The sequence below is a fragment of the Tachypleus tridentatus genome, chromosome 2 (genome assembly GCF_004210375.1).
Source record: "Tachypleus tridentatus isolate NWPU-2018 chromosome 2, ASM421037v1, whole genome shotgun sequence".
Taxonomy (NCBI): Eukaryota; Metazoa; Arthropoda; class Merostomata; order Xiphosura; family Limulidae; genus Tachypleus; species Tachypleus tridentatus.
Genome location: NC_134826.1, coordinates 72051836 through 72066996, shown reverse-complemented (window position 1 = coordinate 72066996; position 15161 = coordinate 72051836). Strand labels below are relative to the sequence as shown.

At 36.6% G+C, this 15161-nt stretch overlaps 2 protein-coding genes across 9 annotated transcripts in view; both read left to right on the top strand.

The window, feature by feature from the left end:
• LOC143244202 (TNF receptor-associated factor 4-like) overlaps positions 1-8864 on the top strand; it is a 48774-nt gene extending 39910 nt beyond the window's left edge. For 5 of the 8 annotated variants that reach the window (XM_076488439.1, XM_076488442.1, XM_076488441.1 and 2 more), the window contains 3 exons: positions 1139-1300; positions 5495-5650; positions 6393-8864. In XM_076488439.1, the coding sequence (XP_076344554.1) occupies positions 1139-1300; positions 5495-5650; positions 6393-7007 (933 nt within the window). In that variant the 3' untranslated portion in view covers positions 7008-8864. The remainder of the gene's footprint in view (positions 1-1138; positions 1301-5494; positions 5651-6392) is intronic. The other 3 variants (XM_076488444.1, XM_076488443.1, XM_076488445.1) reach the window with 2 other exon arrangements.
• A 2035-nt stretch (positions 8865-10899) lies between these two features.
• The window catches only part of LOC143244200 (peroxisomal acyl-coenzyme A oxidase 3-like), a 29286-nt gene continuing 25024 nt past the window's right edge, over positions 10900-15161 (top strand). Inside the window, exon 1 of the mRNA XM_076488434.1 lies at positions 10900-11216. The gene's annotated coding sequence lies outside the window, so the exon portion shown is untranslated. The remainder of the gene's footprint in view (positions 11217-15161) is intronic.

The following is a 15161-nucleotide window of genomic DNA, read 5'->3' as shown; positions in this document are numbered from 1 at the left end:
AGATCACTAAGATAAAATCATTTAAAATAATAATAGTAACAATAAAATAGTGCTAAAATAAAACAGGCCACTTACGTTCTAGACTTATTAACAAAAGTAAGATGAAAAAACAATATAAATGTACATTGCCCTGAAAAGGACCAGATTTAAACTTATGATATCACTCCAGCCATTCTGTATTTACTATAAATATAATAATCTGGCCACTCGAACAAAGTCATGGAAGGAGGAAGAGGTCTAGTGTTCCTGACCCTCCTGAGTATACAAATAAATACACCCAAACACCAGAGAGAAAGAGAGAGACACTGCGGTCACAAACTATGCTAGGAGTCTAACTGGCAAACACAGTGGAGCTACGGCAAACAACATTATGAAAATATATAAAACATACATTAGACCCGTCATTGACTATACAGCTCCTGCATGGATACATGTAAGCAAAAAACTACTGCAAACAAAACTACAAACAATACAAAATACATTACTCACAACAGCTTATAAAGTACCTAGAGCAACATCTTCCGAATTTATGTATAAATACGCACATATCGAAACAATAGCAGATAGACTCCTACGTAGTACAATAAATTATTTTAATAAAAATTGGAGAAAAAATTGAACTAGTGAGCGAACTTGACAAGTTTTGTTTACATGATGATGATAGACCTAAACACCTTTCTCCAGTGAATATATATTTTCTAAATAAAAATAATAATAAAAGACTAGACTCCACATTAGGCTAGAGATTAATTATAAAACATTGAAAGGGTCTTTTTATGTAAACGTTTTCTAGTTAATATTTAACTGATGAAAGTGCAAATAATCTATGGAACAATAAGAGAAATGTTTTATTTGCACCACGTGTATGTATGACATTGCCCTGAAAGGGGCCTGAGTAAGTGCGCGTTACTCTTGCTTTCGTGTACCACATATAAATACGCTTGACCGTTGAAAAAAAAAAATCTAAAGGAAGGAGGAAGAGGTTAAAGAAACCTGACCCTCCTGGGTAGACAAACATCAATACCTAAATACCCATACTGAGAGAGTAAAAAATGTGGTCAAAGGCATGAGTTACGTAAGTGACGCGTATATCATTCGGTTGAAACTGATAGTGACTAATAAACCATTTTACATCCAGGGTCACGTGGGCAGCTGTCAGTATGAGCCCGTGTACTGCGAAAACAAATGTGGGCTGAAACTTCAACGTAGATTTGCCACCAGCCACCGGCTGAATGAATGTATGAAAAAACTCGTGACCTGCCGATACTGTGAAAAGGAGTTCCTGTATGATACGTTACAGGTTAGTCACTAACCGTTAGTGCAGTGGTTCTTAACCTTTTTCAGTGTTTGCACCCCTTTCAAATCAGTAATCATTTCTCGCACCCCCTGGAAACTTAAATATAAAAAAAGCTAAAAATACAAAGTTGATGTAATCAAAATTTTTTTTTAATCTTCATACATACAGCATACCTTTTTTTCAAGACAAAAATTCAGGGTACATAATGAAAAATTAATTTCAGTTTTGTTAATGATGTTTTTATTTAGCCTGTAATGCACAGTAAACTTAGTGACTTCGTTGCTGCTGTTTTTTCTCTATGATGGCATCAAATCTTGGCGTCTTTGTACTGAGTGCCACTCGCATGTCATGTTCAGAATTCAGCCGATTTCTGCATTTTGTTTGGATGTGAAGTAGACAAAAAAAATCCTTGTTCACACAAGTAAGTAGTTGCAAATGGTACCAGCACTTCAAGAGCTTTCTTCGCTAATGCAGGGTATGCTTCCAGCTGAGAAGCCCAGAAGTGTTCCAGCTGACTATTGGTGAACTCCATTTGGATTTCACGATTGTGTCTAAGGTCGATGAGATCTTCCTTGATGCCGCTGACATCTTCCGAATTCTGCATGAAAGGATTCAGGATCCAGTTGTCATAGGTTTGCAGCTCTCCACACGAGAAGTAACCCTCAAATGAAGTACGCAGCATCTGCATATGTTCAACAACTTTTGCAACAAAGTCTGGATGCAGGGTAGAATTTTCTGTGACTGTCTCTTCCAGGCAGGGGAAATTTGCCAAATTCCCCATCTTCACACGCTTTATCCACAAGACAAGTTTTTCTTTGAATGCAGCCAATTTCGCGCTTGCAATTACAATGTTGAGTCCCCTTCCTTGCAGAGAGAGATTGAGTTCATTGAGAGCTAAAAACACATCAGCCAAATAGGCAAGCATCTGAACAAAACTAGGTTCTTTGAAATATATAGCCAGTTCTTGTACCCTTTCACGGAGAAACTGATGAATTTCTCCTCTCAGTTCAAACACACGAAACAGCACACGACCACGTGACAACCACCTCACTTCAGTGTGGTACAAAAGAACAGTGTGTTCCTGACCCATTTCCTCACAAAGTGACTGAAACAATCGATGATTCAAAGCTCGGCTGCGAATAAAGTTTACAACCTTGACACAAATATCCAGAGTTTTCTTGAGATCTGGGGGCAATGTCTTTACTGCAAGAGAGTGACGATGAAGAAAGCAGTGAGTGATTTTCAGATTAGGGAACTTCTTTCCTCATTAATGCAGCAAACCCAGAACGATTGCCCAGCATTGCTGGTGCACCATCTGTACATATTGAACCAATTTTGTCAAGGTGAAGTTCGTTTCTTGAGAAAAATTCTTGTATTTTGTTAAGCACATCTATAGCTTGTGCAGTTGTCTTTAAGGACTGACAGAAAAGGAAACTTTCTTCCACTTTTTTCTCCTTCACGTAACGAACTACTGCCAATAGCTGACAACAGTTGGATACATCTGTTGATTTATCCACTTGTAGGCTAATCTTAACTGGACTAGCCTTGATGTCAGCTACAACTTGTTCCAGGATGTCAACACTCATGTCGATGATTCGGTTATGGATTAAATCATTTGACAAAGACACTTGTTGGAGTTTCTTCTCAGCTTCCTTGCCGAGAACAATCTTTGCCATTTCAAGGGCACATGGCTTGATCAGTTCCTCACCAATTGTATGGGGTTTCTTTGATTTAGCAATCTGGTATGCAACTTCATAAGAAGCACGCAGTAAAGGTTTCTCTGTTGGCGAAAATCCATAAGTCGGCAATGTGCCAACCTGATCAAACCTAGCTCTTTTGACCCTTAATGTCACAATATCATTTCCTGCATCCCTGCCACCATGTTTGTTCTTGAAATGTTCATCAAGCTTTGATGGCTTCAAGTTCGCATTGGAGAAGAGTGTGCTGCACAGGATACACTGAGGACGTTGTGTCCCATCCTTCTCTGTAGTACAGGTGAAACCAAACTTGACATATTCGTCATTCCACTTTCGTTTCTTCGACATACTGCAGACAAATCTGGAAAAGAAACACATTCATGTGTAGGTGTTTTCTTTTTTTATGAATTATCTCTAAAATATGTGATGGAGAGACTGAAATACCTGGTTTAATCAGTAGATTTGTAGGCATGACAATACATTCTATGAAAATATTGTAACGGCTACACTGCTACAGTGATGATGTATGTTATGTAAACAACCCATCGCTCATTTAATTAAATGTGTAGAAAGCAAAATCTGAAATAATACATAACCAATCTTCCACCCTACTGTTATGCATCAGAAAAAAAAATAACATTGAAACAGGGAGACCATAACTCACGTGTTGATGGCACGGATGGATGGTGTGGACTGAGACGTGATGATAACCTCCCTCTCTCTCCGTGTTGCGCACGTGTCCTGTACGCGTCCCTTCCTCGTCTATCCAAATGACATACCCGTTTGTTTACCCTGTATTGGAATCTGATGCAACTTTACCACTTCATTAGGAAATCAGGTTTAGGTTTAACTTTATCTCGGAACACTGCTGAAGCAAAAATGTTTCTTCTTAGGAGAAATATAAAGCATACTCTTATGTAAAAATATAGATTTGCTTTAATTATTCATGGGCATCCTCGCACCCCTTGGGAATCATCTTCGCACCCCTGGTTAAGAACCCCTGCGTTAGTGCTTAGATCAGAAATTTTCGCTTAGGCCTTAGGGTAATTTGTGTGGGGGCCCTCTATCGGCAAAAACTTAATAACTAATAAAATCTTATTTTCAATATTCCAAGGATTCAAACTTGGCACGTTTATAAAATTATCACAGAAAAATAATTTTCCTGAGCAGTAATTTTAAGAGTTTATAAAGCTAAAAATTGGGTTTTGATACTTGCTATGGACATATCACAGATTACTCATTCATTGTTAAGCTTTGTGTTTAACAACAAACAATTCTCATAAGGTTCAGAAATAAAAATTTTGTAGAGTTCTCTCTTGGTTTGTTACGAGTGTGAAGATATACTTAAACACAGTGCGGTGGTAAAACAGTTATCGTAAATATTTGGAAATGTTCCTTTTTGTTAAATATGCAATAAGTGTTTTTTTATAGCAAAGCCACATCGGGTTATCTGCTGTTTCCACCGAGGGGAATCGAACCCCTGATTTTAGCGTTGTAAATCCATAGACTTACCGCTGTCCCAGCGGAGAACTACTATCCAACAAATGGAATAACTTATATAATACATTTTATATTAGCACCATCTATCGGCATATTTTATACACTTTCGATTGCTGGTTAAAATAAATGTGAATAAAACGAAGTATGTGGTTGTGTGTAAAGTTCAGACACCATGTGTTTGTATTAATATATTGTGAGGAGGAAAATAAACTGTTCGGGTGGACTAAATGAAACGAGAAGGGGGAATCATCAATATCAGCGGCGCTTGAAGTTCTTGTAGGCTGGATTAGAGTAAATTAATCTAGATTTTTCCTCTTTTCGTTTTATCAGCTATATTTTTGTACGCTAGCAACACCAAGCCTGGAGCGCACGTATTCGTGATTATATTTTATTACTCATCAGAAGCTTTACGAACCTAACCTCGAATTGAAAGTGTTGCTGGTAGGATAAGGGTAAATTGACTCGTGAGACCTTGAGTGTGGTCAAATTCATCAATCAAAAGGGTTTGGCCTCCAGAGTTCAAAACTGTAATAAGATCTCAAATCGGTCGAGGGATAGATGATGTCGTTTTGAACTAAACATTTGTAACAAAAAAAGAAAAAAAACAGGAAGCATTTCTACGAGCCACAGCTAAAAGTTAGTTACACGTAACCCAAAGCTGTTTTTTCTTGTATTTATTTTATAGAGCTCAATTCTCTGTTGTTAATTTATTATTTTTAAATTTTTGTTTAGTTAAAATTACTTTTAACTGTAATCTAGTCGATCTTGTACTTTGTAAAAACCTTTTTATTTTTGTCTTCCAAGTTTTTTGTATTTGTTGGTTTGGAGTTTTCTTTAAATTATTTTTGATACGTAGCTTAGTGATTATTGCCGCGCTGTGGATTAGAAGGTTTATGGTTTGCACTTCTTTGGGACTGCTTTATGAATGCTGATCTGTTTATCATCAAAATGTTAAGTTTATTTCATACGACGTAATAATATCCTATCATACTGTTTACAGAACCATACAGCGAAATGCCCTAAATATCCTCTATCTTGCCCCAATCGCTGTGAACCAACCAAAATTCCCAGAGAAGACATGGAAGTTCATCTAAAGGACCATTGTCCATCTGTAACACTTCATTGTGCCTTCAGAGACATGGGTTGTATATTTAAGGTAACATCCAATATCCTGTCAGTTTTTGTCAGTACAGAATACGTGTAGTAAGTTTACGACAGTGTTATACACGTAATAAATAAATAAATACTGGTTACAACTACTTCACATAGTTGTAATTTTTTATTACAACTCTGAAGATAAAAGATGTAAATTACATCTAAGTTAGATGTAACTTCAAAGATACTGGATGTAAGTTACGTCTGTTTCTGTGTGTTTAACTCCATGATATGGGACGCAGGTTACAGCTAAGTCATATCTAGTGTAACTTCAAAGTTACGAGTTGTAAGTTACAGCTAAGTTACACCTATTTTGTGTGTGTGTGTTAACTTCAAGATGTGGGATGTAAATTACAGCCAAGCCACTACGACAGTTGATATGACAGATATATTGTGGTTGACATATTATTGCATGTGTATCTTTGCTACTCACTCATAAGTTCTTAGAATCACACTTGTTATTTATTCAGTGTAATTTCATAGATGTTAGTTGTAACTTTAAGCCATATTATAGTTTATCCAGAAAGTGGCAAAAACTGTGTTATTTAACTTAATGTTTAAGCTAAGTCACGTATTTTTGTCACCTTTGATTATAAGTTTTAAATTCACCTGTTTAAACCTTCTCAGATCCAGTGTTACCTTCTTCGATGTAGTTTTTTTCATAATCCTATAATCAGTTTTGTTAATATAACATTTTTATTTTTTTTTAAATCGAGTGTGTTTCTGTTTATCTTACCTCTTAGGGTCCACGTTTCTCTCTCGATGAACACTTGGAAGAAAGTACCAGATTTCACCTTATCTTAATGTGTAATTTGGTTTCAAGGCAACAGCGTCAGATTTCAACTCTTCAAAACGCCCTTGAGAATCTGACCCTAAATACTTCTGGAACCTTAATCTGGAAGATAACAGATTATATCCAGAATATGACTGAAGCCAAGTCAAAGAAAGACCACGAACTGTGTAGTGCTCCGTTTTACACTAGCCAGTACGGTTACAAACTGGTGGCGACTCTCTTCTTAAATGGTAATGGAGCCGGAGAAGGCAGCCACTTGTCTGTGTATATCAGGATTGTTCCAGGAGAATACGATTCGCTTCTTTCGTGGCCCTTTTCTCACACCGTATCCTTTACCCTCTACGACCAGACCTCGTCTTCGGAAAACGCTCGCAATATTGTGGAAAGCTTTGTCCCGGATCCGTCCTGGAAGAACTTCCAGCGACCCACCAAAGAACCGGACAGTTTAGGGTTTGGTTTCCCGAGATTTGTGTCCCACGAGATTCTAAAAAAAAACAGTTATATAAAAGACGACACGATCTTCATCAAAGTGAGAGTTGATTCTAATAAAACCATAGCAGTGTGAATTAACTAATCAATTTGTGATATTATACTAACCCTGAAAAATCTCCAACGGCCAAACCAAGTCGCCATTTTGAAAGTTAATATGACGAACGCAGGTTATCCAAATATTCTCAGAATGTGATCTTGTCCATTTAAATATTATAATGTCCCGTTAAAGTGTTTATGAACTTCATTGTGAATTACTTTACATGGTATAGTGTAATTACCTCTTTTTATGAAATTATTTTTCCATGTTTAACATGTTTCGTTCACAGTTGTCACGTGCCAGTTGACAAAAGGTCGATTCGATGGTGATATATTTTTGTGTAACAAACTATACTTCTTCGTATACACTATTGTGTCGTATCTTTATACCACTAACGTTCACGTGTTGCTGAATCTTGGAACACACGGAACTCTCAGTTCAAACCTGGCAGGGGTAAAACGTGATAGTGTTGTTAATGTATATTTGATTGTACTAGTCAGAAAAAAATAATCCGAAATCGGTAAAAGAAAAAAAAAAAAAGTAATTCTGGTTATTCACAATAAAGTTGCATTTAAACAGTACCACGAAACCATAAAAATTATATACGTATCTATTTGACTTTATAGACATAACGTAAGTGTAACAAATAAATGATTTACCTTTTAAAGGTTCTTTGAACTTTTGAGTGTGACTGTGGTACAGAGAGATATTTGTATTAAGTTAAAAAAGACAACTTGATTTCGCATTGTTTATATGTGGCGCCGCCGTGTGGCAAGCGTTGAAACGTAGTGTTGTTATAATTTTAACATTGTTAATTTGTAAATGAAAATAAATGCCATTTCTTTATATTGCAATATAACTACGTTTCAACGCTTGCCACATGGCGACACTACATATAAACAATGCGAAAGCAGTTTTTTGTAACTTAAAAATGTCTTTCTGTACCACAGTCACAGTCGAAAGTTCAAAGAATCTACAAAGGTAAATCATTCCATTTGTTATACTTTTAACATATTGTTAATCCATAAATGAAAAATGTCATCCATTTATATTGCCCCCACCTAGTGACGTAGCGGTATGTCAGCGGACTTTCAACAATAGAAACCGGGTTTCGATACTTGTGGTGGACAGAGCACAGATGGCTTATTGTGTAGCTTCGTACTAAATTACAAACATTCCTTGATAACTCCCATAATGACGTAACAATTGTGAGAGAGAGATGAAAATTATCGATTACAAATAATTTAAAAAACATCGAATGTTTATTGTGAGTGATCCCAATTCCTCACAGCAGACAGACTTTTCCTAATTTCATTTTCGTACAGTCGCCATATATTAAAAAACGTTTTTTGAAAATTAACGATGTTTTTAAACGAGAATCTTATGAGTAAAGTAACGGTGTCTTCTAAACATCCATTCGACTCGAAATCCGAGGGTCGCGGGTTCGAATCCCCGTCGTACCAAACATGCTCACATTTTCAGCCGTGGGGACGTTATAAGTGACGGTCAATCCCACTATTCGTTGGTAACAAAATAGTAGCCCAACAGTTGGCGGTGGGTGGTAATGACTAGCTGCCTTTCCTCTAGTCTTACACTTTTAAATTACGGACGGCTAGCGTAGATAGCCCTCGTGTAGCTTTGCGCGATATTAAAAAAAACAAACTAAACGTCCATTCAACATTTAAAACAAAAAAAATGAGATACGAAGTTATTCTAGGCTTGTAATCTTTGTGAGGTACAGTTTCAGCTCTTAAATGTGTTTAGTGTGGGTCAGTAACGTTAAATTAATTACATTTATTTGAGTTATGTATATAAGTGAATATATGTAATTTTCGTACTATATGTATTTTTGCTAATAAGTAGAAAATATTTGAAATAAAGATTAAGTGAAGCTTTTTCTTTGTTTTTATTTCAAATATGTTTACATGTTTGTTTGTTTTTCAAAGTTATTACAACATTGACACATTATTCAAGCAACATCTCTGTTCAAGCTATATAATCAACAATACACTTTTCTAACTACAGGTTAAATAGTATATTACGTAAAAGAAAGCATCACAGTGGAACTTCATAATATTTGGATTATTAAATCACAGAAATAGTTTTATGTTGATTGGTGACATCAAAAGCCTTTTAAAACTCGAGGTTTTTACTGGAACTAAGTTTTAACATTTCCAGTCAGCAGAAGATGAAACGAGAAAACAGTTGTCGCATACGTGGTATTGTGTAAGTCTGTGATTTAAATACAACTTCATAACCTATAGTGATTGTTTAAGCCTGTCATTCATACAACTTAAGGACCTATATTCATGTAGTATTTACAGATGTTATGTAGACAATAAAATATATCGTAAGATATGTTTGAAGGTCTAAACTTAGTTATGGGTTTATAACGTTTTTATAACCAAAGACGCTTTACTGATTTACGATTCTACTGGCGCTTTGGAATAATCCACTTTAGAGGCGAGGGTGGAGAAAACTGACGCTCAATTCATTGGTTCAATTCCCCTCTGTGAACAAAGCAGATAGCCTGATGTGGCTTTGCTACAAGGAAACGTAGTATAACGTTTAAAACGTGTTATTGCTTGTTGTTTTTTTTATGAATGTATAGCTATTACCTGGGTCAAGCTATTACAATATTTCGGAAACTTAAGACAAAATTAAAACACAAGTAATTGTAAAAAAATAAAACAGGTAGAAAAAACAACTTAATAGTTTGTGTTTGTTAATAGTAGAGTACAGTACTGCGTAAAAATAGAAAAGGATTAGTAACGTCTAGTATGAATTAAGACTGGGTGTGGCCTGCTGGTTTGTTTGTCCAAACTATGAATCCACTGATTTATAACTCACGTTCTTTGCCCCAAAATCGTGCTCTGCTTGTTGGGGGTGTGGGTGAGTTATAAGCGTTACGGACAAATCCCACTGTTTGATTGGAATAACCAAGAGTTGTCTGTCGGATTGTTGACCATCTGTCGATATTAGTTCATAAACGGCGTCACGAAAGAGGCGGTTAGCTAGAACAGTGGGAAGTATGTATGTTTGATATACACAACAGCTTCTGTAGTTTGTGAATCTCCCTAAAGCCACGTACGTACTATGGATCTTGACCTGCTGCGCCCAGCGTCACAGTGGCATATATGCAGACTTACCACACTATAAATCGGGTTCGATACTCGTGGTGAGTAGAGCACAGGTAGCCCCTTATGTAGCTTGATTACAAAATATTTTTTGTAATTTATCCAGTTCAAAATTAGGGAAAGTTACGTAAATTTGCACTAAAATTTTGATAAAAAAAAGCTTTAATTGAACTGGTTAATTCAACTGGTATTTACTATACATAACTTAACGAAACATAAATAGTTTATTATACCTACGGTTATAAAAAGGATGACTCATTTCAGAAGGTTGAAGATTGCATGACTTCGTGTGACTACTTATATAGTATTAGTTACTGGTTGAGTTTCGTAACCTGGGTGATGCAAAATTACATGATATCTCTAACTACGGTAATAAATTATTCGTGTTTCGTGAATTAACTGTGTTGTGTATGTTTTAAAGTTTACAAGAACAGGTGGAAGCGATCCTATTGTGACGTTTCTCCGTGACGTCTCCAACTGTCTTTTCAAACAGCTATTTAAGGGTAGGGCATAAAACAAGCGTGTTAGCACGCCACTTTTGCATTACCTTGTAATTGACTCGAAGAGTAAGTTCATTTTAATTAAACTTAAGAAGAAAAGGCACTTTTATGAGTGCCTTACAACGTAAACAAAGGATTGCCAACTCTCCTGTTTATCAGGGGTGTCTTATTTATATAGAAAATTTACTTATCCCATACTAAATAAGTTTGCAAAATCTTACACAGAAGTTATAAATAATCGTTCCCATGATTTTATTTAAGGTATATATCTAGGGGAAACTGTGGAACTAATATGTGGGAGTTGTATTATTAACAGCCTAACAATAGCTGTAGCGTGGTCAGGAAAACGTTAGATGTTAAGTGTCGTGAAACAGCGGTATCACTGGGAGGCCTCTTGGATCTAATCAGAAAGAAACGAAGAGTTGTCTAGCTATAACAGTCAATGGGAAGAGAAACACAACTGCATGAAACATGTAAGTTGTGGTTGTGCTAAAGCCTACTTTTGAACTTTGTGCAGGCGTTAACTCAACATTGGATTTGGACGCGAAACTGTTCGATAGTTGTTGAGTTGTTGCAAAAAGCTGGAAGAAATACCCTGGCAGATGTAGGTTAGTACTAATTATTATTATTTATTATTAATGGTATGAATGATAATACTAATATCGAGTGTAATGGTAGGGAAGGGATGATAAGAGAACAGCACCTTATTTTCGAAATACAGTGTTGTTAACCCTAATTACTAGGGAGGATTAACTTAAGTACATTTTGTGCTTTAGTTTGCTGGGTTAATTTGAATGAATTTTGCATATCGTAAATGAATAATGAACAAGCCTGTGAAGTAAATGCTTATTAAACTCTAGGATTTTAGTTACAAATGACCACATTTATCTGCTTTTGGAACAAAGAATATCCTTTTATATTGGATTTCGCCTGATAAAAAAAAAAGAATGAAAACTCAGTATCTATGTGTCACTATCTATGGTTTTATGGACCATATTATTATAAAATATCACAGCTGGCTGCACTTGGTCACGAGAGTAGTGACAATTTCACGCGTCAAACAATGTCAACTTCTTTATCGCCAGTCGTTGTAGTCGTATACTTTTCCTGTAACGAAGCTTAATAAGACAGAACTGTGATGGTTTGTTGTCTTGAAACTTTTACATGCCTTACAGTAATTCCTGTACTTTGAATCCGAAGATACCCGTTTTCTTCCGTCACGTACAAATTTTTCACAAAACGTCATATTTACTTTTTACATAAGTGAATCATTTTCGTTGAAATTAAAATGTTGACAACCACTGGCTATTGATTTCTCTAGACCATTCGCGACGTGAGTCTTATCAATCATTCTAGAATACAAACATAACAACAAAAAATGTTAATTGTGGTAAACGAAATAATTATATGATCTAAGTAAGTTTTTTTCTTCCCGATCTGTAAAAATCCTTTTATGATAAAAAAATAAGATTATTTTCGAAATATGCCTAGCTGAATTATGGAAAATCTGTAATTAAAGCTACAATAACTTTCATGAAGTGACTCGCAGGTCTTAACTTTATAGACATTTGGCACGACTGAAGTTCAGTTGCTTAGTATTTTTAGATCAAAGGTTTTGAAAAAATGATATAGTGTACTACTGATATATTTTACCGAATGACTTGGGAAAGTAGTTATGCGTATCAAACGCAAATTTCTACGAGTAGTGTTACAACCATATTTTGTTTAAAGTGTCGTACCAGAGTTTCTAAAAACATACGAATGAAGCCTTTATTAAATAACCGCTTACGTTATTGCAAACCTTCACAATGTAGTGTTTTTGTTTTGTTTTTTTCTTCTTCAGTTGTTTTATCTTTCTTTGAGTGATCTGGTAGGATCCATGAGATAACTGGTGATTCGACAGAATTTTTTGCAGGATGAAATCCGAATTATTTTACTGAGTGAGTTAAGAAAAAGGAAAATATTGGACATAATTAAACAATCTTTATTTAATTTACAGGTCCATCAAAACGACCAACGTGTTGACGAAAGCTTTCAGAAATCTACATCTGAACCTTTTAAGAGCTGTTTTAAACCGAAAATAACAACATTTTAAACAGAGTTCTAGAACGCAATAAGACCGACATGGCCAGGGGTGCTTGACTCATAATCTGAGGGTTGCGGATTCGAATCCACATCATAAATGCTCGTCCTTTGGGTCATGGGGGCGTTATAAAGTTTCGGTCAATTCCACTTTTCGTTGTGCGAAATTTAAGAAACAAAACAAACCACTTTCCCTGTTATAGTTCATTGCCCATCAAACCTTTTTTTATCCTTTCGCATTTTGATATTCTCATAGTGTTTTTAATTGTTTTAATTTAACTTTTCAAAACATTTAGGTGAAAATGACCGATAAACATGTAATACACCGAAACAAAGGGGTATTTGAAAATGCCAAATCATCAAACTATTGATATACAATAAAAAAGAAACATTTGAAACCCGATTTATCATTCGATTTTCCATGTGACTTTTATTTTATATTTTTTGGACATTTTCTAAAGCAAATATTTACATTTGTAACTAATGAATATTGCCTATCAAACTTTTTAATGAAAACTTGGTATACCTGTTAGTGTGTGTGTATGTATATATACACTACATGGCCAAAAGTATGAGTACACCCCTTCTAATTAGTGGGTTCGGCTCAGTGACTTAACTTGGCACTGTCATGGGATGCCACATTTCCAATAAGTCAGATCATCAAATTTCTGCCATGCTAGAGCTGCCTCGGTCAACAGTAAGTGCTGTTATTGTGAAGTCGAAACGTCTAGGAGCAACAACAGCTCAGCCACGAAGCGGTAGGCCACACAAGCTCGTAGAACGGGACCGCCAAGTGCTGAATCGCGTAAAAATCGTCTGTCCATAGTCGTAACACTCATTACCAAGTTCCAAACTGCCTCGGAAAGCAACGTCAGTACAAGAACTTCTAGGTCCGGCATGGCCAGGTGGGTTGAGGCGTGCGACTCGTAATCTGAAGGTTGCGGGTTCGCATCCCCGTCGCACCAAACATGCTCGCCTTTTCAGTCGTGGGGGCGTTATAATGTTACGGTCAATCCCACTATTCGTTGGTAAAGGAGTAGCCCAAGAGTTGGTGGTAGGTGGTGATGACTAGCTGCCTTCTGTCTATTCTTACACTGCTAAATTAGGGACGGCTAGCACAGATAGCCCTCGAGTAGCTTTGCGCGAAATTCAAAAAACAAACAAGAACTGCTCGTCAGGAGCTTCATGGAATGGGTTTTCATGACCAAGCAGCAACACACAAGTCTAAGATCACCATGCGCAATACCAATTGTTGGCTGGAGTGGTGTAAAGCACACTGCCGTTGGACTCTGGAGAAGTGGAAACTCATTCTCTGGAATGATGAATCACACTTCACTATCTGGCAATCTGTCGGACGATTCTGGGTTTGGCAGATATAGGAGAACAACACCTGCTTAAATGCATAGTGTCAACTGTGAAGTTTTGTGGAGGAGGAATAATGGTCTGAGGCTGTTTTTCATGGGTTATACTAGGCTCTTTAGTTCCAGTGAAGAAAAATCTTAATGCTACAACATAGAATGACATTCTAGAGAATTCTGTGCTTCCAACTTTGTGGAAACAGTTTGGGGAAGACCCTTTTTTGTTTCAGCATGACAGTGCCCCCATGCAAAAAGCGAGGTCCATAAAGATATGGTTTGCCAAGGTTGGTGTGGAAGAGCTTGACTGGCCTACACAGATCCCTGACCTCAACCCCATCGAACACCTTTAGGATGAATAGGAACGCTTACTGCGAGCCAGGCTTTCTCGCCCGTCATCAGTGCCCGACCTCACTAATGCTTTTGTGGCTGAATAGGAGCGATTCCTCTTAGGCATGTTCCAAAATCGAGTGATAAGCCTTCCCAGAAGAGTGGAGACTGTTATAGCAGCAGAGGGGGGGGGGCAACTCTAGATTAATGCCCATGGTTTTGGAATATATATATATCAGGCCAATCTTTAAGTAATGATCGATTTTAGGTTCAGAAAAGGAGAAGGGATTTCAAATGATTTTAATGTTATTTAATCAATAACGCATGTTTCATTATTATTAATTACTTCCTGCCAATGATTCACAAACTTCTGAATGCCACTTCTATAAAATTCTTGAGGTTTGAGGGAAAAGAATGTAGAGAGGGTAGTTTTGACATCTTCATGTGTTCCAAGCTTTTTCCATTAAGATAATTTTGCAAACTTCGGAATATATGATAATCAGATGGGACAAGGTCTGGAGAATAAGGAGGATGTGGAAGTTTTTCCCAGTCTAGCTCTTCAGTCTTTGCAGATGTGATTATTGTTTTATGGGACGTGCATTATCCTGGTGTAATACACCCTTTACGATTGATCAAAGCAGGCCTCTTTTCTTTCAGTGTAACATTCAAGTGCTCTAACTGTTGACAACAGAAGTCTGATGTAAATGTTACACTGAGTGGCAGCAACTCAAAGTGGATCACACCAACAATATCCCACTAAACACTTAATGAGACTTTCCTAAGGCT